Consider the following 25,314-nt stretch of genomic DNA (forward strand, 5'->3'; position numbering starts at 1 on the left):
CCATCTAACCTCCTCCAAACCCAGCTTGGTCAGTACAACAGTCTCACCAGGGAAAGACTGGGTATAAAATCAGTAGCTTCACTGCCAGAAGGGGCTGACTTGATTCGAAAGGAAGAGTGGAAAACCCATATCCAGTGCTGAATGGGAAAGCCCTGTAGTCATTCTAGACAGAGGATGACGTCCTGGTTGGAGTTAGCAGCAGACTGGAAGACTGGCCAGAGGTTGGCAGGGAGATACTAGCAATGAGAGAAGCTTAGAGGGTTTGATAAGCTCTTCACACATGCCCAGCTGACTGGAAGGTTGTACAGACATTCAAGGGAGAACCAAGAGAGCCTAAACTCCCCACACATCCTGAACTGTCCAGAAGCTGAGTACACGTGCAGAAGACACTTGTGGAAATGGATGGAAAATTAAAGCAGGGGCAGACTGGACAACTGCCTGAACTTCGAACGTGCTTCCCACGCTGAACACAGACCCACAGCAGAGGAGACAACTATTACTGGCTCAAGGTATTTTTTTTAAGATTCTTTTTTTTTTTTAAAGATTTTATTTATTTATTTGACAGAGATAGAGACAGCCAGCGAGAGAGGGAACACAAGCAAGGGGAGTGGGAGAGGAAGAAGCAGGCTCATAGCAGAGGAGCCTGATGTGGGGCTCGATCCCAGAACTCCGGGATCACGCCCTGAGCCGAAGGCAGACGCTTAACCGCTGTGCCACCCAGGCGCCCCTAAGATTCTATTTATTTATTTGACAGAGAGAGACAGCGAGAGAGGGAACAAGCAGGGGGAGTGGGAGAGGGAGAAGCAGGCTTCCTGCCAAGCAGGGAGCCCAGTGCAGGGCTTGATCTCAGAACCCTGGGATCATGACCTGAGCCGAAGGCAAACGCTTAATGACTGAGCCACCCAGGCGCCCCTGGCTCAAGGTATTTAGACACAACATCTGATAAATCACTGGTGGCCCACTAAGCTATGCAGACACAGGGAAACCCATTAAATTCCAGGCTTAATAGTAAAATTTTAAGTTTTAAAAATATCTGAGCAGAGAAGTCAGGTGAGCACTGTGAGAGAGGGGTTTCACAGATGCCAGGAAAAGCTCCTCAAAACAAACAAAACAGCAACAACACTGGGGGAGGGGGGGAATCAGAAAAAACAAAAACAAAAACCTTATTTAAAATGCCGAGCTTTAAAAAGTTGTTTTTTTAAGTAGGAGACATGTAGAGAAAGAAGAAAGTATGACCCATGGGGGGAGGGGGAGCAGTCATCAAAACGGACTCTCAGCAGACCTAGTATTGTGTTTCTCAAAGACAGGCTTCAGGGCAGCTATTATAAATATGTTCAAAGAATTAAAGGGAAACACACTTAAAGAATTAAAGAAAAATATGAGGACAGTGACTCTACAAGCAGAGAATCTTGATAAAGAGATAGAAAGTACACATATTAACCCATGGAATTCCTGGAGTTGAAAAGTATGATAACTGGGCCGGGGTGGGGGTGGGGGGAACTAACCAGAGAGGCTCAGCAGCAGATCTGAGATGGCAGGAAGAAAACAAAAACAAAAACCAGTGAACTTGAAAATAAATCAAGGGAAAGTATACAATCTGAACTACAAAGAGGAAAAAAAATGATTAAAAAAAATGAACAGAGACTCAGAGACCTGTGATACAACAAAAATACCAACATATGCGTAATGCAGTTCCCAGAAGGAGGAGAGAGAGCAAGAATGGGGCAGAAAAACGCACTGAAGAAATATTGGTCAAAAACAATTTATGTGGGGCACCTGTGTGGCTCAGTTGCTTAAGCGTCTGCCTCTGGCTCACGTCATGATTCCAGGGTCCTGGGATGGAGCCCAGAGTCGGGCCGTGCTCAGCGGGGAGCCTGCTTCTCCCTCTCTCTCTGCCTCTCCCCCAGCTTATGCTCTCTCTCTCTCTCTCAAATAAATAAATAAAACCTTTTTAAAAACTGTATGAAAAAACAATAATCTACATATCAATATCAGAGTCCCAACTATGATAAAAACAAAGAGATCTGCATCTACACATGTAAGAGTCAACCTTCTCAAGACAAAGAGAAAAATCTTGAAAACAGCATGAGAAAAATAACTCATCACAAACAAACACAATGTACAATTAATGATGACTCCTGGAGGCCAGAAGAGAATCAAATGACATATCCCAAGTTCTGAAAGTTCCTGATGTCAACCAAGACTCCTATATCCAGCAAAATTACCCCTCGAAAATAAAGCCAAAATAAAAACTATCATAGACAGAAAAAAAAAGGCTGAGAAAATTCACTGCCAGCAGACTTGCCTTCTAGGAAATACTAAAGAAAATCATGGAGGAAAGGATTCCTCCTGAATCCACAGGAGGAAATGAAAAATATAAAAATGTTAAATATGTAGGTAAATATAACGACTGTATAAATATATGTATTTTTTCCTCTCAAAAGTTCTTTAAAAGACATAAGACTATATAGACCAATAATAATAACACTGTATTGGTGGGTTTGTAACACAAAGATATAATATTTATATCACGGTGAGAACAAAGAAGGAGGAGGTAATGTAGATTTATTAGAACAAAGTTCTTATGTTTTATCAGAATCAAGTTTTTATTCATGCAAATTGTGATAAAAAAGAGAGGTGCATCCTTTAAGCAATATCTAAAAAAATAACTAAAACGTGGGTTAAGAATCAAAGGATTAAAATGGTACACTAAAAATATTTATTTCATGCAAAATAGGTAAAAATGGTAGTAGAAGAGTAATAGAGGAAGAAAAATCAGAGGAACCTGAGACACACAGAAAACAAAAAGCAAAATGGCATATATAAATCCAAACATGGGAACAATAACATCAAATGTGCAGGGACCGAACACTACAATCGAAAGTCCTCTGAAAGTACAAACAGTTTGAAATTTACAAAGTAAAAATATAAGCTATAAAAACAGAAATCGTAAGTGCTGGAGTGACTATATTAAAGTCAGATAAAATAGACTTTAAAACAAATATTTCTAGAATCATTTAATAATGCTAGAAGGACCAATAACTTAGAAAGATACATCATCTATAAATGTTTGGCACCTACCAATACAGCCCCAAAATGTATGAAGTAAAATCTTACATAATTGAGAGAAGAAACAGCTCAACAACAGTTAGGGATTTTAATATGCCAGCAACAATAACTGATAGAATAACTACATGGAATATCAGCAAGAATACAGAAGACTTGAACAACACTATAGACCAACTTGATTATAATTGATATTTATATAACACTCCACCCAATGACAGCAAAATACCCATCTTTTCAAGTACGCTTAAATATCCTCCAGGATAGACCATACACTACATGATAAAACCAGTCTCAACAAATGTTATATATATATATATTAAAAGACTGAAACCATACAAAATGGTTTTTTTTAATATTTTACTTATTTATTTGACAGAGAGAGAGAGCACAGCAGGGGGAGTGGCAGGCAGAGGAAGAGAGAAGCAGGCCCCTGGCCTACGAGAAGCCCAATGTCGAGCTTGACTGACTGAGCCACCCAGGCGCGCCCCCACACAAAATGTTTTCTGATCCCAACATAAATTAGAAATTCAAAACAAAAAAATCTGAAAATCCCCAGGTTTTTAGAAATAAAATTACACATTTCTAAGTAAACTATAGGATATATATATATATATATATATATATATGGAATCATAAAATATTTTAAATTAAATGAAAATTAAAATGCAACATATGAAAACGTATGGAATGTATCTGAAGCATGCATAAATGGAAAACTGTAGCTTTATTCTTTTTCTTGAAAACTGTAGCTTTAAATACCTATATTTAAAAAGAAGAAAAATCTCAAATGTGTAATCTGAACTTCTATTTTAAGAAATTAGGAGATAGGGTGGGGCGCCTGGGTGGCGCAGCAGTTAAGCGTCTGCCTTCGGCTCAGGGCGTGATCCCGGCGTGATGGGATCGAGCCCCACATCAGGCTCCTCCGCTATGAGCCTGCTTCTTCCTCTCCCACTCCCCCTGCTTGTGTTCCCCCTCTCGCTGGCTGTCTCTATCTCTGTCGAATGAATAAATAAAAAATCTTTAAAAAAAAAAAAAAGAAATTAGGAGATAGGGCACCTCCCATCCCCTCCCCAGCTCCCTCCTCCTCCCCCCCATTAGTGCTCTCCCACTCTCTTTCTCATAAATAAATGAAATCTTTAAAAAAAGAAAAAGAAAGAAAGAAATTAGGAGAGGAATTAAAACCAAAGCAAGCAGATGAAATAATCAAAACAGAACAGAAATCAATGAAATAGAAAACTTAAGAAGACTAAAATAAAATAAATAAAACCAGTAATCTGTCCTAAATAAAGAAAATCCATAAGACAATCTGAATTTTATTTAGAAAAATATGCATTGCATCACTACTCAAAAAATAAAATGCATTCCATAAAAAGCTTGTCTACAAGACTTTATAGTTACAGGGGTGCCTGGGTGGGTCAGTCGGTTGAGCACCCGACCCGGTTTCTGCTCAGGTCCTGATCTCATGGATCATGGGATTAAACCCCAAGTCAGGCTCCAACCTCAGCGGAGTCTGCTTGGATATTCTGTCCCTCTGCCTTTCCCTCCCCTGACTCTCTCTCTCTCATCAATAAATACATCTTTTTTAAGAAAGACTATAATTACAAGGAGAAATTCTCATGGAATAGTATTAATTTAAAAAGAAAACTATAAACTATCTTCAATAAAACATCTCTCTCTCCTCTCTTCTCTCTCTCCCTTTCTCCCGTATTTACTATTTTATACGTTTTGGTGAAAGAATGATAGAGATTTTGGGGTGCCTGTTTGGCTCTGTTGGTAGAGCATGTGACTCTTGATCTTGAGGTTGTGAGTTCGAGCCCCATGTTGGGTGTAGAGTTTACTTAAAAAAAAAAAAGGATTAAAAAAAAAAAAAAGAATGACAGAGGCTTTTTGACTGAGGGTGAGATGCTGGTGATGAAAGAGTAAACAAGCAAGACGTGACCTGCCCCCCATACTGTTTACAGTCTGAAAGGGAATATACAGTAAACACATAAATACACGTAAATACAGAAGTCTCTAAAAATCAAGAGATACAGATCCTTTGCCTTTCTGCCTCTGATCTGCCACATAACTGTAGTTGACAGTTAGCTTTCAGGAGCTGCTTTTCTGAAAAATGTCCTCCCTAATCACATAGCTGACAAGGAGGCGCCCCTCCTTCCTCACAACACTTTGGTCTACGAGTAGGCACCTGACTCCAACTGAGCCAAAGAGGTCCTTCTCCCAAATTTTTATGCAGTCACTCTCCAGTGGACAAAATTTTTAAATATAATTCTCAGAAACTGTATTTCCAGGCTATAGAGAGAACCAGTCTATAGTATGATACATAACTACCACACAGAGAAAATAGAGATGATAGTTGGACAGGGCTAGTTCCAGCCCTTCCTATGGTTTAATGTCTTTGCCCTTCCTACAGTCTAGCTTTTAAATCTCTCCTTCAAGCTAGAGGTTCCTATTTTGCTTACAACCTGTGTTCTGTTTTGGTCAACTTCAACCCAAAAGACAGAACAGTGTCCTTTGTGACTTACTTAACTGCCCTATTTTTTTCTCATTTGTACATTGGGAATAGTCCCGGTTTCCCTATGGAACAGGATATTGATAAAATAAAAAGATAAGGGAAGACAATGTGCCTTGAATGTGCAATCCACATAGAGGCATTTAAAGTTATTTTGCAATAAGCAGAGAAAGACAACTATCATATGATTTCTCTCATCTATGGAACATAAGAACTAGGATGATCAGTAGGGGAAGAAAGGGATAAAGAAAGGGGGGGTAATCAGAAGGGGGAATGAAACATGAGAGACTATAGACTATGAGAAACAAACTGAGGGCCTCAGAGGGGAGGGGGGTGGGGGAATGGGATAGACCGGTGATGGGTAGTAAGGAGGGCACGTATTGCATGGTGCACTGGGTGTAATACACAACTAATGAATCATCGAGCCTTACATCGGAAACCGGGGATGTACTGTATGGTGACTAACATAATATAATAAAAAATCATTATAAAAAAAATAAAATAAAAAAATAAAGTTATTTTGCAATAAAACTCAAAACCTGGACGAATGTTTCCACATAGTCTTTGAGTGGAGACTAGATGACTGTTTTCTGTTTTTATCTCTCTAATGAAATTGTAAACAAAACAGTATATCTAGCACGGGACTTTGCACCCCACAGCTGCCTAACAAAAATTTGTGTGTCATAGGACAGTAGTAAATGTAATCTTTCCCTGTGTCTCAAAAAAAAAAAAAAATGTTCTGGACCATTCACTGAGGGGAGCCTTCAGGAAGTTTATGGATGAATCCATACTTGGGCATTAGCTCCTTAGAGGACAGATTTGGGATGGATGTGGGAGCAGTGGTGGGAACATGAGGGGATCAGCCAGAGTGGTTCAATGCCGGGCAGGACATGGAGGCTGGAAACCCACAACAGAGCCACGAGTAATCGGCCTTTACATTGGGATGGGTAAACATGAGAGGCGGCAGTAAGAAGACAAGCTGCATCCTTTTCCAGCAGGTCAGAGTGACTCTTCCACCAGTGATCAGGAATTTCAGACTCCAGAGTGTAGGGAGAAGAGACAGACAGTCACGGAAGAAGCCTCGAGATTAACGCAATCTTTCATGGGTCCACCTGGCAGGAGCATAAGAATAATAGCAATGCCCTATACAGAGTATTTGGCAGCTTAAAAATTGCCACAAACACCATCTCATTTAATCTTCATAAAATTGTTAGTTAGATATGTTTCTTGACATTCAAAAATTCCAAGAATCAGACTAATTCAGTGACTGTATTAATAATACAAGTTCAAATTTTCGCATATTTAACACAACGAAACATTATTTGTTATTCATACAGAAAAGAAGAAGACAATGATATTGCAGGTTGAATGAGACAACTAATGGCTTTCCTCCCAGGGTTATTTTCCACAGCTTTATCAGATATAATTGACATGTAACACTGTGGAAGTGTGAGGTGTATAATGTGTTGCTTTGATACACTTTTATATTACAGAATGATTGCCACCGTAGTGTTAACTGACACCTCCACCCCATCACATAATTATCATTTCTTTTTAGTGGTGAGAACATTTAAGATCTACTCTATTAGCAACTTTCAAGTATATAATACAGTATTATGAGCTGTAATTACCATGGTGTGCGTTAGATCCCCAGAACTTACTTTCTTATAACTGGAAGTTTGTGTCCTTTGACCAACATCTCCCCATTAACCAGCCTCCCTGCCTCGTAATCACTATTGTACTGTTTCTATGAGTTTGGCTTTTTTGGATTCCACAGATAAATGACGTCATACAGTATTTGTCTTTCTCTGTCTGACTTCTCTCGGTGATGCTTTACCCTTCTGCCTGCCTCTTTCATTTATGAGGGCCCTTGTGATGACATTGGCCCCACCCACATACTTCAGAAAATATCTGCTGGTTAGCAACCTTAATCCCTCTTTGCCACATATCCTAATATAATCGCTTCTGAACAGTAAGAAATGGCTTTTTAAAGCTTCAAGCAAAATTTCTCAGTAAACTAAATTGCCTAAAGATAAAGATCGTGTTATGAGTGTGCTCTCCAATAAACATCTCAGATAAATAAGGCAGCTGAGGGCAAAGGTCAAATTAAAGGTAGTACCTTCCCACTAAAGGCATCAGAACCCCAAATTAGCCTCCATTTGGTTCAGAGACATACATGGAAGTGATAAAGGGAAAAATAGAGAAAATTGGAGAATTACGTCTTAATAAGATTTGGGGTATGTTTAGTGGCACATAAGTGGAACCAAATAGATAAGAAACATGGGTTTTTAATCAACATATATTGCCCAAAAAACCAAGAGCACAGCTGAGAAATCCCTTGACTATTTAAGAGTTAACCTAACTCTTGGGACCCAACATTTCTGCACCAGAAAATGGACTCAGAAAACTCATTGTCCCCAAGAAGGACATATTCCCCAATTCCCATTTTAGATGCGACCTAAAAAGATAATAGAAAAGAAAGAAGCTTCCAGAGAGATGTTTCCATGGATCACAGTGAGGAATGGACACAAGAGTTTCCATTAGAGAGTCTATCAAGAAACTTCTCCCACCCACCAAACCTCCCAAAAAAGAGAAACTTCTCCCAAACCCAGGGCACAGAGCCTTCCCAGTGTCTACCCAACGGCAGCTTCAAAACTGGTAGGAGTTACTGACCACTGTGGGCCTCATATTCATCATCTTTCCAAATGGGAGAAGTTACTGCTGTTAAATGTCCCTGTGACACTATCATATATTTAGTAAGGGGGTGAGGAGTAAGCAGGTAAATTTCCTTTTAAATCATAGGCCTCTAGGCCAAGAAGAGCCCCCAAACAAATCAGATGGAGAAGTTCTTGTGTATCACCTGAAGACCCTACTCTTAAGGGGGCGAAGTGCCTGGATAGGACTTTGGGGATTCTCCAGTGGAGATGATTTGAATGTGGTCTAACATGGGGGTAAGAGAACACAGAAATATTAAGTGATCAAAGGCATGGATGGATCAAGTGCACAGACGATGCGCATTCACTGCAAACCCATGAGCTCCCCTACATTTCCCACCTTCCCCTGCAGCTGAGTTGTGGCCTTGTTAAAACAACATACTCACCAAGGAAAATGTGAGCAAAAATGACAAACACTTCAACACCAAGGCAATTAATAATTGGAGTGCCTCACCTTTCCCTCTCTTTCCCTGCTTTTGCAACTTAGAGAAATGCACATTGATATGACTACACTTCACAAGACAGAGGGATCCAGGATTCCTGACTACCTGATGGAAAATAGATTCTGTCGATACACACTATACTTTAAATTAGAGAGGAATGAACTTTGTTTTGTTAATTAACTGAAATAAAGCATAGCTTAAATTATCCTAATACAGACATGTTTATTTTGAGATGCCTACAAGACGTATAACCGGAGATGTCAAGAAACAGCTGAATATATGAATCTAGATTTCAAAGAAAAAATCAAGGCTGGAGATACCAATGAAACTTAAAGCCATACAACTGTCTCTAATTCGGGGGGAAAGTATGGATATAGAAGACATAGAATCATAGATACTGGCTTACATCCTCTTTTTAACATGTGAATATTTGTGTGCTGTATCATATTCTCTATTATCAGTGTGGACCCCATAACTTGTTCTTTGTTCATGTGTCCAACTCAGACAACTAACTCTCTAAGGGCAATGCCTGTGTCTGTGTCACTCAACCCATTTCCTGCATGAGTTAAGAAATTTCTTTAACATAATAATGGAGATAGTTCTTTACATATAAAATGTAATCAATGCCAACCTTAGTCTTTTTCAACATTTTAATTTTTTAAAGCATTCTTTTGTATCTATTACCTAAACTGATTCATACAGCAAACTTGTGGTTATGATGGCAGTAATTTGGAGATGTTGATGGCTATCATAAAGTCTTGGGAGGTAAGCAAAGGCAGAGCAGCCTCCGGAAATACTGGAAATCTCACATACATCAAATCTAAAAGGTCTTCCTTGGGTAACAAACTTCAAGTTAGAAATTATAGCTAACATTGAGAGCCCACTAAGTGTTGAGCAATGTACAAAGTAGTTTATAAATTTTAATCCGTACAAAACTCTTACAGCATAGGTACAATTGAGTCTATGTTATAGGTTAGGACTAAATTTCCAAATGGTGGGAACCTAACCATGGTCAAAAATCAGGAAGTAAATGAACTAGGATTTGAATCCAGATACATTTTATTCCAAAGCCTATGTACTTTCTGCTTCAGTACACTAAAGTGCCTAAACTTGAGAACTTGGTTGCTAAGTTCTTTTTTCTCCTGCTGGTAAGAGAAAACTATGAAAGAAACATAGACTTTCTCAAGACTTCTCCACAACAGATAACATGTGAGCCATACTATCCCTGATTTGCTTGGTTTTTCTCCATAGATGATGGGAGTAAGCATGGGGGGAATTAACACATAGAGAGAAGGATGTGGACATGGTGGGGGATATTTTTGCCAAATCGGTGGGTTAAGAAAGTAAAAAAGGATGGGATGAAAAAGAGGAGAATGATTCCAATGTGGGAACCACATGTATTGAGAGCCTTGTGCTGGGCATCCTGGGAAGGAAGTCTAAACACAGCTTGGAGAATCGAAGTGTAGGAAATACCAATGAGAGCAACGCCTACCAAAACAGATGCCATCAGCATGGAGAAGCCATACCAGATATTGACAGTGATGTCACCACAGGCCAATCTGGCCACCCCAGTGTGCTCACAATATGAGTGGGGGATGATATTAGCTCAACAGTATGGCAGCCTCTTCAGCAGGAATATGATAGGGAAAGAGTCCCAGTGCTTCGTCCCCAGATTGCCAGTCATTTTTCCAATTGCCATAGGAGTTAAGATGGCTGTGTAGATCTCAAGGGAGTACAAATGGCCACATAGCGGTCAAATGCCATAGCCAACAGGATACCTGACTCAGCCACAAAGGCAACATGGATGAAAAACATCTGAGTGATGCAGGCATCAAAGGCCATCTCCCCAACATGAAACCAAAAGATACCCGGGGCCTTGGGAATGGTGGTGGTGGACAGCAAGATGTCAGTGCCAGCCAACATGGATAGGAAGATATACATGGGTTCATAGAGGGTTTGTACACTGAAGACAAGGATGAGGACTCCATTTCCCAATACTGCAGTGATGCACATGAGGCAGAAGGGGAGAGATATCCAGGTGTGTCAGTTGTCCAGCCCTGAGATGCCAAGTAGGATGAACACAGTGGGGTGGAAGGTGGAGAAGTTAGCACTGAACATGCCTGCTTTGGGAGTCTCTCTAGGAAGACTACAGAAACAGAGAGTCAGTGGGCAGAACCAACAATAAGTTTCACTAAAAGTTGAACATTAGATAATTAAATCAATCACTAATTCCTTGACTTAGAGTATATAATGTTATGCTTTCATTTCCTACATCATTATAAACACAAATATAAGTAAAGGTTCCTGGTCACACCTGAGCGATGTCTAGAAGCCATATAAACCTTCCTTCTCGTTTCTCTTCCTTCATTCTCACTTACATGTTCCTACTCTGGTTTAAGCATCCTTCACTTGTCTGGTGCAATGGCATCCTACCTAACTGGGCTTCCCACACTCAACCCCTCCACTTCCGTCAGCTATTTGCAGCCTGGCTGGTATGCACAAAACAAACAAAAATCTTATTGGATTTTCACTTATAACCTTTATATAATGATTTTTTCATTACAAGATAAAACTCAAACTTCTCAAGCATGCAAAGCCTTCCACAATCCCACTGTTACTCTCCTCTCTAGCTTTAGTCCCTTTAGGCACTCTGACATTAAATTACATGGACGTTAAATAGACCATGATCTATTCTCCACACAAAACCTGAGTTTTCCAATCTTCATGACTTTTCTCAAGCTTTTCTCTTAATCTGGAACATACTTTTCTACCTTGGATGTTTATTAAGCCTACTGAGCTTCCAATTCACAGCTCAAATATTTATTATCTGAGAAGCCTTCTCCAGGTTCAAATTCTGGGCTTCCAACTTTCTGATTATTGACAAAAGGCAAGTTTTTCACATTTCAGAAATTCAGCCTAATCCATGAAAATGAGCTATTCATGTTTATCTTGCAAGGATTAAATTGAATGCTTTCTTTAAACTGCTTAGTATAATGCCTAGCATAAAAATACTATAAATGCCTGTTATTATTAGTCAGCAGATCAATACAACTAAATAGAGAGTCCAGAAACTAATATATTTGGAAATTTAAAAGTAATAACATACCATTTCAATTTAGCAGGGAAAGGAAGGCCTATTCAGTTAATGGCATTTTGATATTGAACAATGATATTTTTGTAAAAGAATAAAATTAGTTCCCACCTCACTCACTAAACAAATAGAAATCCTAGATAAATTAAAGACGTATATTTTAAAAATAAAAACTGAAAATATTAAAAATTAAAGTGAAGGTCTTAGGAGAAAACAGGAAAATATTTTTAAGTTTGGGAAGATCTTTCTGAGTAAGTTAAGAAAATGGTATTTCATGGACAGTAATAATTGAATGATGTAATTATGCAAAATGTAGACAAGAATAAATTCTAGGAGAATAAATAAAAATTCTAGGAGAAAAAATTATAAAGCATATAATAGACAAAGGGCTAATATCCTTGAATATTGAAAGTTAGTATAAATCAATGAGGAAAAAACAAAAAATATGCAAAGAATCAAAATAGGCAATTCCCTACACCACAAGAAAAATAAATAGCAAATATATACATGAATAGGTGCTCAAAACTTAAAGAAATGAAAATCTGTCATATTGAAGTATCATAGTTTTCCTATCAAATTGGAAAACATAAGAAAAACTTAGCCCCCAGTGCTGGTGATACAGCATGAGAACATACAGATATTTCTATAAGGAAATTCATTGTTATACTATTGCTATAATAAAAGAAATTATGGCAACTTCCATATCCATCAATAGGGCAAAAAAATAAATCATGGAATATACAGTACAATAGAATGTTTTGTTTCCACTCTTAAGAAGAAAGTATCAGTCATGGCATATAGTTAAGTGTAAAAGCAAATTGAAAATGAAAATGAATAAGATAATTCTTTTCTTCTCTCTTGTATCAGTTACAACACTTTACGTTATAAGTAACAGAAAATCCCACCTCACTGTGGCTTGAACACATAGGGAAATGTCTTTGCTCCTGAACTGAAAGGTATGTTTCTAACTATCAGGTTTATGGAAAGATTCAAGCAGGGGCCACACTTCCTTGAGACTCTGGTCTGCCCTCCAGGTGTTGAGTCTCCTAAGGCCAGGACTGAGGTGAAATGAGAACTACCTCAGTACAAAATGTAAGCGTGAACCAAAAATTCAATAAACATAATATTTCAATACAATTTTCAAGTCAAATTGAATGCAAAATATCCATGATGAACAAGAAATCAAAATTTTAAATAAAGATAGGATTGACCATGCTGTATGGAGCCATATCGGAGCCCAAGGCAAAAGGGAAAATGGGAGCACCTATATATATGTTTTTATATGCTTTTAATGGTTAGTTTTTTCACTAATTTTATTTTGAAAGCATCATTTATGAGTTTCTCCCACTAAAGCCAGTAGAATTATAATAAATTCTAATTTTATATAAATAGTATATTTAAACTTAGCATTGTGAGTTTTAATATACTTACTTTTCAGTGTTTTTTTTTTTACTTTTTTTAAAGATTTATTTATTTATTTGAGAGAGGGAGTGTGTGTGTGTGTGTGTGTGCTCATGAGTGGGGGGAAGGGCAGAGGAAGAGAATCTTAGAGCAGACTGTCTGCTGAGTGCGGAGCCCAACATGGGGCTTGATCTTAAGACCTGGGCCAAAACCTAGAGTTAGACACTTAACCGACTGAGCCATCCAGGCGACCCCAGTGTTCAATATTTTTTTAAACCACTTCAATTCTGGAAAAATATTAGTCATTCTCCCAGCCCTGCATAGTAAAAAATGTCTGCAGCAGCTCAAGATGTCAAGATATACACACTGGATAGTATGTACTTACACTACACTATCCAGAGGAATCGAGAAGATCTCATCTGAATCAATAGTTTATTAAGTTTATTCCAAGAAAACCTAAAATTCCTAGGAAAGAAATATTTATCCCCTTCCCAGAAACTTACTCCAGTTCAAAAGAAAGTTCTTCCTCAACATGTGAAAGAAGCTGACAGATGCAGACTCAGGAGTAAAACAGGGCAGTATTTGAACCTCATCCACAGGAATCCCTTGGGCAAGAAGAGAGCTTCTACTCCACCAGGTCTCTAGGGAGCATCTGGTTTAATTAGAAAGAGACAGACCCCAGCAGGACCAATCTCCAGAGATCACTCACTCAGGAACCAGAGAGGGTGGGCAATCTAACTCTGCCCTACCTACAGCAGTCTGTACACACTGCATCTGTTAAAGACTCCATGTCTCTGGCTAAGACATGGACAGAGCGGATATGAGTTGCTGCTGGTCAAAACATAGAACACTGAAGCCCTGCTACACCTGCTAGACCTCAAGGTACATAGAAGCCTGTGGAGATGTAGAAGAAATAGACCAGAAGGAAATAAGTGGTGTGTATGTGGTGTCCAAATGATTTTCAGTCATAAAGTTAGATAATATTTAACCGTGAAGGGTCCAGAGGTCAAACACTTTACCAACATTTCAAATTAATCAATCCATAAATATACGTACTGAAGCCTATGCTAGATGTTGGAACTATAACGATGAGTCAGACATATTCTCTGCTCTCACAGAACCCAAGCTCTGATGGTTTCATGGAGTAATTAACATTCAGTTGAAACATAAATGTCATTGCTGTGGAGAGCCAGAGGACAGAGAAATCACCTCTGACTTGGGGGGATTGGTGAAGACTTCAAAAAGGAATTGCCGTCAGTACTCTACCACTTGCCAGCTGAGAGGCCTTCGTCATTCATCCTCTCTGAAACTTGGGGGTGCCTCTGTGTATAAAACAGATAGTAGAGGCGCTATCTCGCAAGGCTGTATAAGGATTAAATAAGCCAATGCAGCAGAGCACTTCCCATGGTTCCCAGCAGAGATTAATCTAGCGACTGTTCTAAGTTATAATTATTGACACTATTATATACTAATAGATTGCTATATGGTCGTGTGTTTTGAGATAGAAATGGAAAAGTAAGTTAGGACTACATTATTAAGTTAATGCTTGGTTTAGAAATTACCCTGTAGTCCTATGATTTCTAAACTGTGGCTAATGGAACACTGGGTTATTTTAGAGATGTAAATTGATGTGCTATCAGAAAAATGATATGGACATGGAGACAAATATCTATGGTCACATTACTGGAGGATGTTCTGCAAACTCTAGCCTTCCCTTGGAGAGCCATGTGCATGACCCACGGAGTATCAGCATTTTTCAGTTATTTGACTGGAACTTTTTAATGAAACATCTATTATGATATCTGCTGTTTCTGCAGAATATTCTATGGAAAACACTTCTATAAGTAATGAAGATTCCTTGAAAGTATTTGACAGAAGCTCTGCCTTTTAGAATGTTTAACTTCCAGTCAATTTATAATTCAGGTTACAGTGTAAAAGACTGAAAACAATGAAATCAATTAAGAAGCTAATGCATAATCTGAGGTGAAAGATAATAACAGACATAAGTAATTGGTACAGGCGATGTTAAAAAGAAAATTAACAGGGGAGCCTGGGTGGCTCTGTCGTTAAGCATCTGCCTTCGGCTCAGGGCGTGATCCCAGGGTCCTGAGATGGAGCCCCGCATCGGGCTCCCTGCTCTGCTGGGAGCCTGCTTCTTCCTCTCCCACTCCCCCTGCTTGTGTTCCCTCTCTCACTGGCTGTCTCTCTCTCTGTCAAATAAGTAAATAAAATCTTTAAAAAAAAAAAAAAGAAAGAAAGAAAAGAAAATTAACAATACTAAGAACTTAGCATTAATGAAATATTTCTCAGATACTTACTATGAGCCAAGGATTATATTAAGTACTATACATATGGTTTATTTCATTTCATCTTCTCAACTATTATATACAGTTTATTTCATGTAATCTTCTCAACACCCCTATGAGATATTATTGCTATCCCCATTTTACAGGTAAAAAAAAATGAGGACTAAAAATATTAAATATGTTTCACACATTCACACAGCTAGAAAATAATAGGGATAGGGCTTTAATCCTGACAGGACTACAAATATTATCCACCTAATTATTTAGTGGAACAATCAATATTGGTAACAATCATTAATTTCTTGAGGAACACAACAGAGAGGAAGAAGTTGAGAAACTCCCCAGGGTTTCTAGCTCCGTGAAGCTGATGGAATCACCATAATCTAGTTCCTAAGAAAAGGAATGGAACAGGAAGAAAAGCTAGCCTGAATGGGAGCTCTATATCCTGGAGGAGAAATCCAGTTGCTAGGTATATTTATGCATCTAAACTCAAATAAGAGTTCTACGATGGAGAGAGGGATGTTGGACTCATTTGTGTCAATGGTGGTTGAAGAAATGAGTGTATATGATCTCTTCTGAAAAAGCATGAAAGGATGAGGGGCAAGACTTTAAACTCCGAGAGACTACTCCAAAGTTGCTAATCCAGCCAGGAACAATGTGCTATAATTCTTCACACTGAGAAGGGTCGGAGGCCAGGTTAGAAGGGAAAATCAAGAGCGCCCTGTTTCCTCCTACTCTAGTCTATCCCCTGGTGTGTCTGTTACAGCAAAGGTGTAAGAAGTAAGAAGCTCTGCAGTCTACAACTTATTTGCCTCCCTGATGCCAAACTGCCTTTGTGAGGAGCTGATTTACTCATCACTGGTTTGTGGACTAATTTAGCTGATCATTTGAGAGCATAATAGAAATGCATGTTCTAACATCAGGAGGTAATTGTGTGCTCATTCATTTTTCAAACATTTATTATGTGCCAGGCATTTTATAATGCACTGGAGTACAAATATGAATGACACACACTCTTCTGATTTCAAGGAGTTTACAGTCAATTAGGGGTACAAATAAATAAATAACCCATTACAATTCACTACAAGCATTTTGAGATTTGTACAAGATGCAATCAATATACAAAGATAGGAGCCTCGGATTGCTTGGAAAAGTCAGGGAGGAGTTTGCAGGGAAGGTAGCTCTTTATCTGAAATTTGAAGAATGAACAGTTTTCCAGATGGCTGAAGGGCATGCATGACTATTTTTCGAAAATACCTGCCATTGTAAAAGTGAGGAGAAATCTACTTGAATCTGTACAAAGAATCAATGCACATTTGAAGATTAAAAAAAAAAACTGGAATCCCTTCAGATGTTAAATATAAAATTATTTTCATCCATGTGTTTATAACCCAGTTCATGGTGTTCTCTGTTTCTTGAGTACGTCTGTTTTACTGAAGATACCAAATGTTCACATCAGAGGCATGTACACTTAGTTATTATCTCTGGGTTGTGGAGAAGGGATACAAGAAGAGAAGAAGATAAAACAAACAGAGAAACAGGAGAAGGATGCAAAGATGAAGAGACAGAAGAGGAAAAAAAGAAAAGTTGGAGGGGGATGACGACAACGAAGAAGGAAGAGAGAAAGGAAGAGAAGTAAAAGCCCTCTCAGTCCAGAAAATCTCTGTATTTCATGCCTAGTTTCCTTGATAAAGCTTGGAGTGCAGATTCATGCAGAGCCATTAGCCCAGAGGGGAAGCACAGCACCAAGTCTTGATGTCAAAGAACCGGTGGGCTACACCCTCCCGGATCTGCTTAGTCTTCACACCATAGACCATAGGGTTGAGCATTGGTGGCACCACTACATAAAGATTGGCCAGCAGGATATGGACATGTCGAGGAATGTTGCGTCCAAAGCGGTGGGTCAATAATGTAAAGAAGGATGGAACATAAAACATGAGGATGACGCAGAGGTGGGAGCCACAAGTGCTGAGGGCCTTGTGCCGGGCATCCTGGGAGGGCAAACGAAACACTGCTCTGAGGATCAGTGAGTAAGACACAGCAATGAGGATCACATCCAAGATGACCATGACAATGGGCACTGAGAACCCATACCAGATGTTAATGGTGATGTCAGCACAAGCCAAGCGGGCCACTCCAATATGCTCACAGTAGGAATGGGGGATGATGTTGGTCCGGCAGAAGGGCAGCCGCTTCAATAAGAAGATCACTGGGAAGATGATGCAGAAGCTTCGGGTGACAATGGCCAGAGCAATCCTTCCCACAACACTCCGCGTTAGCACTGTTGTATAATGCAAGGGGGCACAGATGGCCACAAAGCGGTCAAAGGCCATGGCTAACAGGATGGCTGACTCCCCCACAAACATCACATGGACAAAGAAAACTTGGGTGACACAGGCATCAAAGGCAATGTCATGGGCGTGGAGCCAAAAGATGGCTAGAGCTTTGGGTACAGTAGTGGTAGACAACAGGATGTCTGTGATGGCCAGCATAGAGAGGAAGAAGTACATGGGCTCATGAAGATTACGTTCTGTGATGATGACCACTATAAGGATGGTGTTCCCCAGGACAGCAGTGATATACATGAGGCAGAGGGGTATTGATAGCCAAATGTGGTAAGGCTCCCACCCAGGGATGCCCAGTAGGACAAAAACTGCAGGATGGAAGATGGTAAAGTTGGTGTGAGTCATGATGCACTTTAGGGTCCTCTCTACAACAACTCAGAAGCTGAAGAGTCTGCTGAAGATGACAGGAACAGAAAGGACCCCTGAGTGTGTGCAGAGATCATAAAAGATAGCATCAGGTTCTAAACTGTGGGACTCTTCTGGCAAGTTCTCCCAGAGAATGCTCATTTTTGGGTGTAGGAATGTAGGAAATTCTGACCCATGGTGCCCCATTAGGATGTACAGCTTCTGTGCCAATCGTGCTCTAAGAACTAGCAGAGGCTTCCCCTGCCTCCAGTCACCCTATTCCCAAAGTTTGGCCCCATTACATTTTTCTGACCTCATTCTACCATTCTACACAAGTGGCATTTGCACACTTACCTGTTTTATACTTATCCCTCCCCCCAAGATTTTACTCCTTCTCTGTTTACTTAAATTTCCCTCCCCTGGCTATGGATTCTGGGAAACAAACTGAGGGTTTCAGAGGGGAAGTGGGTGGGGAATTGGACTAGGCCAGTGATGGGTATTAAGGAGGGCACATATTGCATGGAGCACTGGGTGTTATACGCAAACAATGAATCATGGAACATTACATCAAAAACTAATGATGTACTGTATGGTGACTAATACAACATAATAAAATTTTTTTTTAATTTCCCTTCCCTTCCACTTCTACTTACACAAATTTTAACCTTAAAATGCCTCCTTAAAATATACCAATTTGTAGTGACCTATGTTTATAACAACGTATCTCCTTCCTGAGGACCTATTAGCTTAATTATATTCTACCTTGATTATATTTAATCATGTTAAATTTATCTGGCTATTACTTTGAACATTTCATATGATACTAACCTAATATCTTGGCACTTGTGGCTTCCTGTTCATGAAAATGGAGCACCAAGCAGATATCCAGAAGGAGCCTAAGGTATGTATTTCTCCACTCTGGCCCAAATTCAAATCTTCCCTACAGGCAGCAAGGAATGGAGCAACCAATGAAATTGAGAGGGACCATATTCATTGCCTGCTCCTTGTGACTTCTCATGCTCCTCCCCAAATGGTTCCAGAATGGTGTGTCTAGTCTATATCTCCTTATCCTTAAGAAACATCCCCCCCACAGAAAGGAAAACTATTTTGAGTACAAGGAATGAATACACTTCCCTGCGGTTCCATTAATATAGCCCTCCTCCTGCCCCGCTTGTTTCTTACCCTCAAAAATATTCAGATCTCCCTTCTGCTAAGAAGGGCTAAGCATAAAGTCCTCTCTCCTTAGCTTTTCCCAACTCTCAGGTGAGATTGGTTTCCTGCTGAAGCTCTGGATGACCTGTTAGCTATTAGGACTAGAGAAAGTATGATTAAAACTCTGGAAGGGAACATGGATAAAAGGGACAATAGAAAGAATAAGGAGAGAATCAAGAGTATAAGGTTACCAAATAAATACTGAATGGATCTACTACTGATAATCAGAGGGCCCCATGGAGGAAGGCATCCAAAGGAATGAAAGCACCAACTTATGAGTCTATCCCCCTGCCCCTATGCAGATGCACTTGCTCAGAGCACGATGGGCTGCGTGGAGTGAACAATGGGACTACAGGTGGGTACAGAAAACGGAACAGGGCCAGATTCAGAGAAGCATGGTCCCCAAGTGAGCTAATAACATGACATCTTTCAAGGCAGTAGATTTTAAATATTCATTCAACTTCTATTTAGAGGAGAGGCTGAGCTTTCCTGGGATAAGCACAGAGAAAGGCCACTGATAGCATTGCTCTGCCTCTATTCTAAAGCACTGGACCTAAATTTATATAAACAAAAGCCCCACCAGAAAACAAATTCTTTTTCCTTAGAAGAAAAGTTACTGAAAATTTTCCTCATCACTTCTCCCAACCCCATTAGTTATTCATGCATCCCTTCTCAATAAAAGATACCTGATATAAGTCCTCATAAAAACAACTCTGGCTCTCTACTATAATTCTAATGATGCTTTAAAACCTCAACAGTGAGACAGCAAAGGCAGGGCAGAGAGAAGGGCAACGAGACCTGGATGGCTGTTACTGAGGTTCCAGAAAGGTTACTGTGTGTGAAGAAGGACTTTCATTTTATTCAATGGCTTCTGAGGGCCCCATCTCAGCCCTGCCGAGGGTTCTCAGCAGGAGGGTTCTAGGCTCATTTAGGAAGAGGGATGAGAAGAGAGGAAAGTCACAGGCACTAAGAGGCACATCGAAAGTCTCACAGAAAGTACCTCCCAAAATCCTAAGAGAATATCTAGATGAGAGAGAAAAAAGATTCAGAATGGTAGAGAAGGGGCAGGGAGCCATATTGAGTGGGAAGGAACAGGTGTAGTAGGTGAGGACACCAAGTTCTAGAGCCAGACTTCCTGGGTTAATTTCCCAATTCTTCCCTGACTAGCTTCAGGGCAAGTCACTTTACTCTGGCACACCTCCATTTTTTCACTTGTAACATGTGGGTAACAATGAACTGCATGAGATAATCAGGAGGATTAAGTGAGTTAGTTCAGATAAAGTGCTCCAAAGACTAGGTGATTAGTCTTGTTATTACTATTGGTAAGTCTCTTTGGCTATCATCCCATTGTTTTTTTTTCAATAGGCAAAACACATTAACAAATATTCAGCAACATTAAAGTCTTATTCTTCATCCAAATATGACCAAAGGAAATTCCTTTCCTGAGAAAAAGAAGAGTGAAAGGGATGAGGAAAGTGGCCAATGAGAAAAAAAACAGCGTGAGAACAGATCTCTCAGAAGGACCTGGTGTCACAGAACCAAGACCCGAGGGCTGGGTGGTACACAAGCAGGTCCTCCACTGACGGACTTAGCTCAGGTCACAGTTACCTGGCAGGCTTCCGTTGAGTGCTTTGAAAAACACCCATCTATCTCAGCAGAAACAGAGACTGTCTCCATCATTTTTGGAATGCTGGGGGCAGGGCAGAGTGATGGGAGTCAGAGCTTCAGCTCTAGAATCAAGGAGAGACAGGAGCGAGCATTGGGGGAAGAGCCAGTCCAGGCTAAGGTGAAATGCATTTCTTCCCTGCAGCTCCTGAGCTGACTTTGCTGTCTCCTTTTCCTTCCAGGGTCTTCTTTCCTTCCTGCGAGTCCCAGCCAACTCTATTTTTTGGTTATGCCCCTTCTCTCTTTAGGGGGTTATGTAAAAGCCTTTTATGTCTTCGTGCAGTCTAACACTGGAAGACTCTCCTGACATCAGAGGGTTGCACATCACAAATCGTGTTAGATACAACTGTTAGATAACTACACAGGAGTTGAGTCCATTACTTTTTTGCCTAGTTGTATTATGTAGATATTTATTTAAACAAGTAGTAATTTTATTTTGCCATTTTCTTTGTACATAGGCTTCAGATCTCAGGTGCTTTTCACCACTTTTAGGTTCTTTAAAAGGTACAGGCTCTCCACACTGAAGCAACGTCCCTAATGGATAAAACAGCTTGCCCCTCACCCCAGGTTATAAGGGTGGCCTCTGTTTGCAGCACAATATATTGGAAAGATTAGTTATAAGATGTGTCACAAGGAATCCTTTTCAATACATAAGGTGAATGTTTATCTTTTTAATAAATTGGAGCAAATGCAGATTTATATATCTAATAACCTCACTCTTGCTCACGTGCACTTAAAGCCAGCATGTAAAGTCTTTTCATAACCTAAAGCCAGTGTTATCTATACTGCAGAGGTACTGATATACCCTTAATTCACTGACATGATGACTCATGTTTTTTAATACATAAACATCTCAAGAAAGATTTCCACCTACCCATTTGTTTCACTCCCAATAAGCATTGTGAAGATTTTGTAAAAATCTGAGTAAGCATATGGTGGTGTACCATGTGTAAATATCATCCGCCATATTTGTATGTTGTGATGGCAAAATCATAGAGAACCCAGCTCCAAGGCACAATCTCTTGTCCCAATCTCTATACCTGTTCTGCAAAGTACAGGATGGGAGACAGAATGAGGACTTTCCTGGCTTATCCAGATTACCAAGAATAGTTTCCTCAAGAGTCCTCCTCAGTTTGGGACTAAGAGTTCACAGCACTAAGCACAGAGTCTGGCACATCATAGGTACTTAGGAAATATTTGAACAAATGAACCATGGCATTAGCGAGTTAATCTTTCACCCGTAGCTTTGCCTGTTTCACCAACGTACTGATCAAAATCTGAGCCATTTTCATGATTATCCCCCACTGATAAACTCTGTCTTGGCACAGTCTGATTCTAACTGCTCTATGAACTGCCCTCAAACATTTATCAGGGGCACCTGAGTGGCTCAGTGGATAGAACATATGACCTGACCTCAGGGTTGTGAGTTTCAGCCCTAAATTGGGTGCAGAGCCTACTTAAAAAAAAGCAAAAAAAATTTTTTTAATCAAAAAGTCTCTTCCCCCACATTCTCCAATACTTTCCCGCACCCCATTCTGCATTCCCATTCCTAACCAGTGCCACCTCCTAGTCCAACTGACATCTCCCCCTGTGCCCACCCTCCCCACCCTGTGGTCTGCCATGCTGCAATCCCTCTCTTATCCTCTGTCTCATTCCCACATCTCTACTTCCTGTCTCCCAGCTCTAGTCTCTGTCCTTCACAGATTCTCCTAAATACACAAACACTCACACTCAACACTCCTGCCAATCCCTCCCCCGCTACCCTCGATGCTCTTAAACTCACCTACTATATCACAGTATCAGCTGAAGGACTGAGAAAATGGTAGAGCAGAGCACTGCTCATTCTGCGAGAAGAGGAATGAGAAGAAAAGAGAAAGCTGGAGACTGATCATGTTGGCATGAGGGGGTGTCACGATTCCCCTCTGTTCAGGGTGCTTATATTTGGACTGAGAAGACACGTGCTTCCTTCTTCTGGAGGCAGGTGTCAGAGTTACCCCTGGGATCATTAAACATGGGGTCAATGAACTAAAGGAGAAAAGAAAACTCTTCCCCTAATGCCAACAGGGAGCACAAACTCTAGGGATAATTAGTGACTCCAGACAACACACGCAGAAAGTATTTGAAGACACAGCGTAAGAGCAGTGACAGAAATCCCAGCAATAACATAGTAACAGTTAAATGAGCCCTCACTACAGCCCTGTCACTGTGTTAGGGCTAAACATAAATTATCTCATTTAATTCTCAGAGCAATCTAATACGATAAGGACCATTATTATAACCATTTGGCAAATAAAAAGACAGAGGTTGAGAGAGACCAAGTAGCTGGTAAGAAGAGAAAACAAAAGCCCCCAGGTGAGCATGTCAGAGTGTTCAGACTCAGTCCAGAAACTCTAAGAGAGCTAAGAGAGATCATTTTGAAGCAACCCTGCAAGATCAATCACTCAAGGTAAGTTCAAGAAAAGAGAAACTGAGTAAATTAAAGACTGATTAAAATGTTTATACCATTAAAAGCAAAATTTATTTTGTGTGAGCACTTAATTAAAGTTGGGAGGAGAGTAATCCTTCCCAACTCACCTTATAACTTTTGGAGCAAAAAGTTGCTAGGAACCCCATAAAGAATAAAGAAAATGACATCAACCCAGCAATCCCACTTTCAGGTATTTACCAAGAGAAATAAATCATAAATTCACAAAAGCCTCGTACACAAATGTTCATGGCAGCTTTATTCATAGTAGCCAAAAACTAGAAACAGCCTAAATGCCCACCAACAGAAGACTCGATAAACAAATTGTGATATATTTACACGATGGAATCCTGTTCAGCAATTACAATGAACAAACTTCTAAAACATGCATCAATACAAATTAAACTCAAGATCATTATGTTGAGGGAAAGAAGCCAGACCCAAAGGCTACATACTGTATGATTCCATTTATAGGAGTTTCTGCAACAGACAACAACTCATCTGTGGCGACATAAATCAGAATGACTGCCTCTGGGCTGGGAGGAAGCAGAGGGAGTTTCTTTGATGAAAATACTCTACATATGGAGACGTCTGAGTTTCATGTGTGTCCATATTTGTCAGAAGAAGGATTTTTTGAAGCATCAGAAACAATGAACAATGAAAAGAGCAGAAATATAGGTAAATTCTTCTCATGAGTTTTCATTTCACATACAACAGTAAAAGAAAAAGAAAAATACCAGCTGATACTCAAGATAATGATATTTAAAAGTGGGAAGAGCAAAGGGACATCTAAATGGAACTGTTTTTCACATTTTACTAAAAGTGGTGAAAAGTTGATACCAGTGGACTATGAGTCATATATGTATGCTTCAATGAAACAACCACAAAGAAAACTGTACAAAACCATACACTCAAAACCCTATAAATAAATCAAGAAGGAATCCTAAGAAGGTTCAAATAACCCACAGAAAGGCAAAGAAACGGAAACAAGAGTCACTGAAGAAACAAACAGAAAGCAGTAAGATGGCACACTTAAGCCCGTCACATATTACCAATTACCTTAATTATAAATGGTTTCAGTACACCAATTAAAAAACAGAGACTGAATTTTAGAAAAACACAACTCAACTAGATGCTGAAAATAAAAGGATAGAAAAATATATATCATGTAAACATCAAAAAAAGTAGGAGTAGTTATATTGATATCAGATAAACTGGACTTCAAAGCAAAGAAAATTAATAGTAACAGAGACACATTAACATAGTGATAAAAGGATCAATTCACCAGGAAGATACAATGATCCTAAATACATACACACCAAACAACAGAGCCTCAAAACACATGAAGCAAAAACAGAAAGAACTCAATGAAAAAATAGACAACTCACCATATAATTTAGAACTTCAACAGCCCTCTCGGTGTTAAAGTTCTATCTCAGCAACTGATAGAACCACTAGACGGAATATCAACAAGGAGAAGGGAAACTGACCAACACAGTCGGCCAACGGGATCTGATTGAAATGTATAGAACACTCCACCCAACAACGATAAAACATACTTTTTTTTTTCTCAAGCACCCCTGGACATTTATCAAGATAGACCTTAGCCTAAGCCATAAAACAAACCTCAGCAAAATTTTTTGAATCAGATTTTTAATATATTGAGTCAGATGTCCAATATTTATCATTTCAGAGATGTATACAATTATACATATATAGTTAGGACAAATGCTTGAAAAAAAACAAAGTG

The 25,314-nt window shown here is 39.6% G+C and overlaps 1 protein-coding gene and 1 pseudogene across 1 annotated transcript; both read right to left on the bottom strand.

Annotated features, from left to right (window-relative positions):
• Positions 1 to 9,404: 9,404 nt before the first annotated feature.
• Positions 9,405 to 11,691, bottom strand: LOC123000335 (olfactory receptor 52B2-like; annotated as a pseudogene).
• A 5,211-nt stretch (positions 11,692 to 16,902) lies between these two features.
• Positions 16,903 to 24,242, bottom strand: LOC113245808 (olfactory receptor 52B2). Its single transcript, XM_057316908.1, has one exon. It carries the CDS (start codon positions 18,221 to 18,223, stop codon positions 17,255 to 17,257), a length of 969 nt encoding a protein of 322 aa, XP_057172891.1. The 5' UTR covers positions 18,224 to 24,242; the 3' UTR covers positions 16,903 to 17,254.
• Positions 24,243 to 25,314: the final 1,072 nt, after the last annotated feature.

The sequence above is a fragment of the Ursus arctos genome, unplaced genomic scaffold (assembly GCF_023065955.2).
Source record: "Ursus arctos isolate Adak ecotype North America unplaced genomic scaffold, UrsArc2.0 scaffold_22, whole genome shotgun sequence".
NCBI classification, from domain to species: domain Eukaryota; kingdom Metazoa; phylum Chordata; class Mammalia; order Carnivora; family Ursidae; genus Ursus; species Ursus arctos.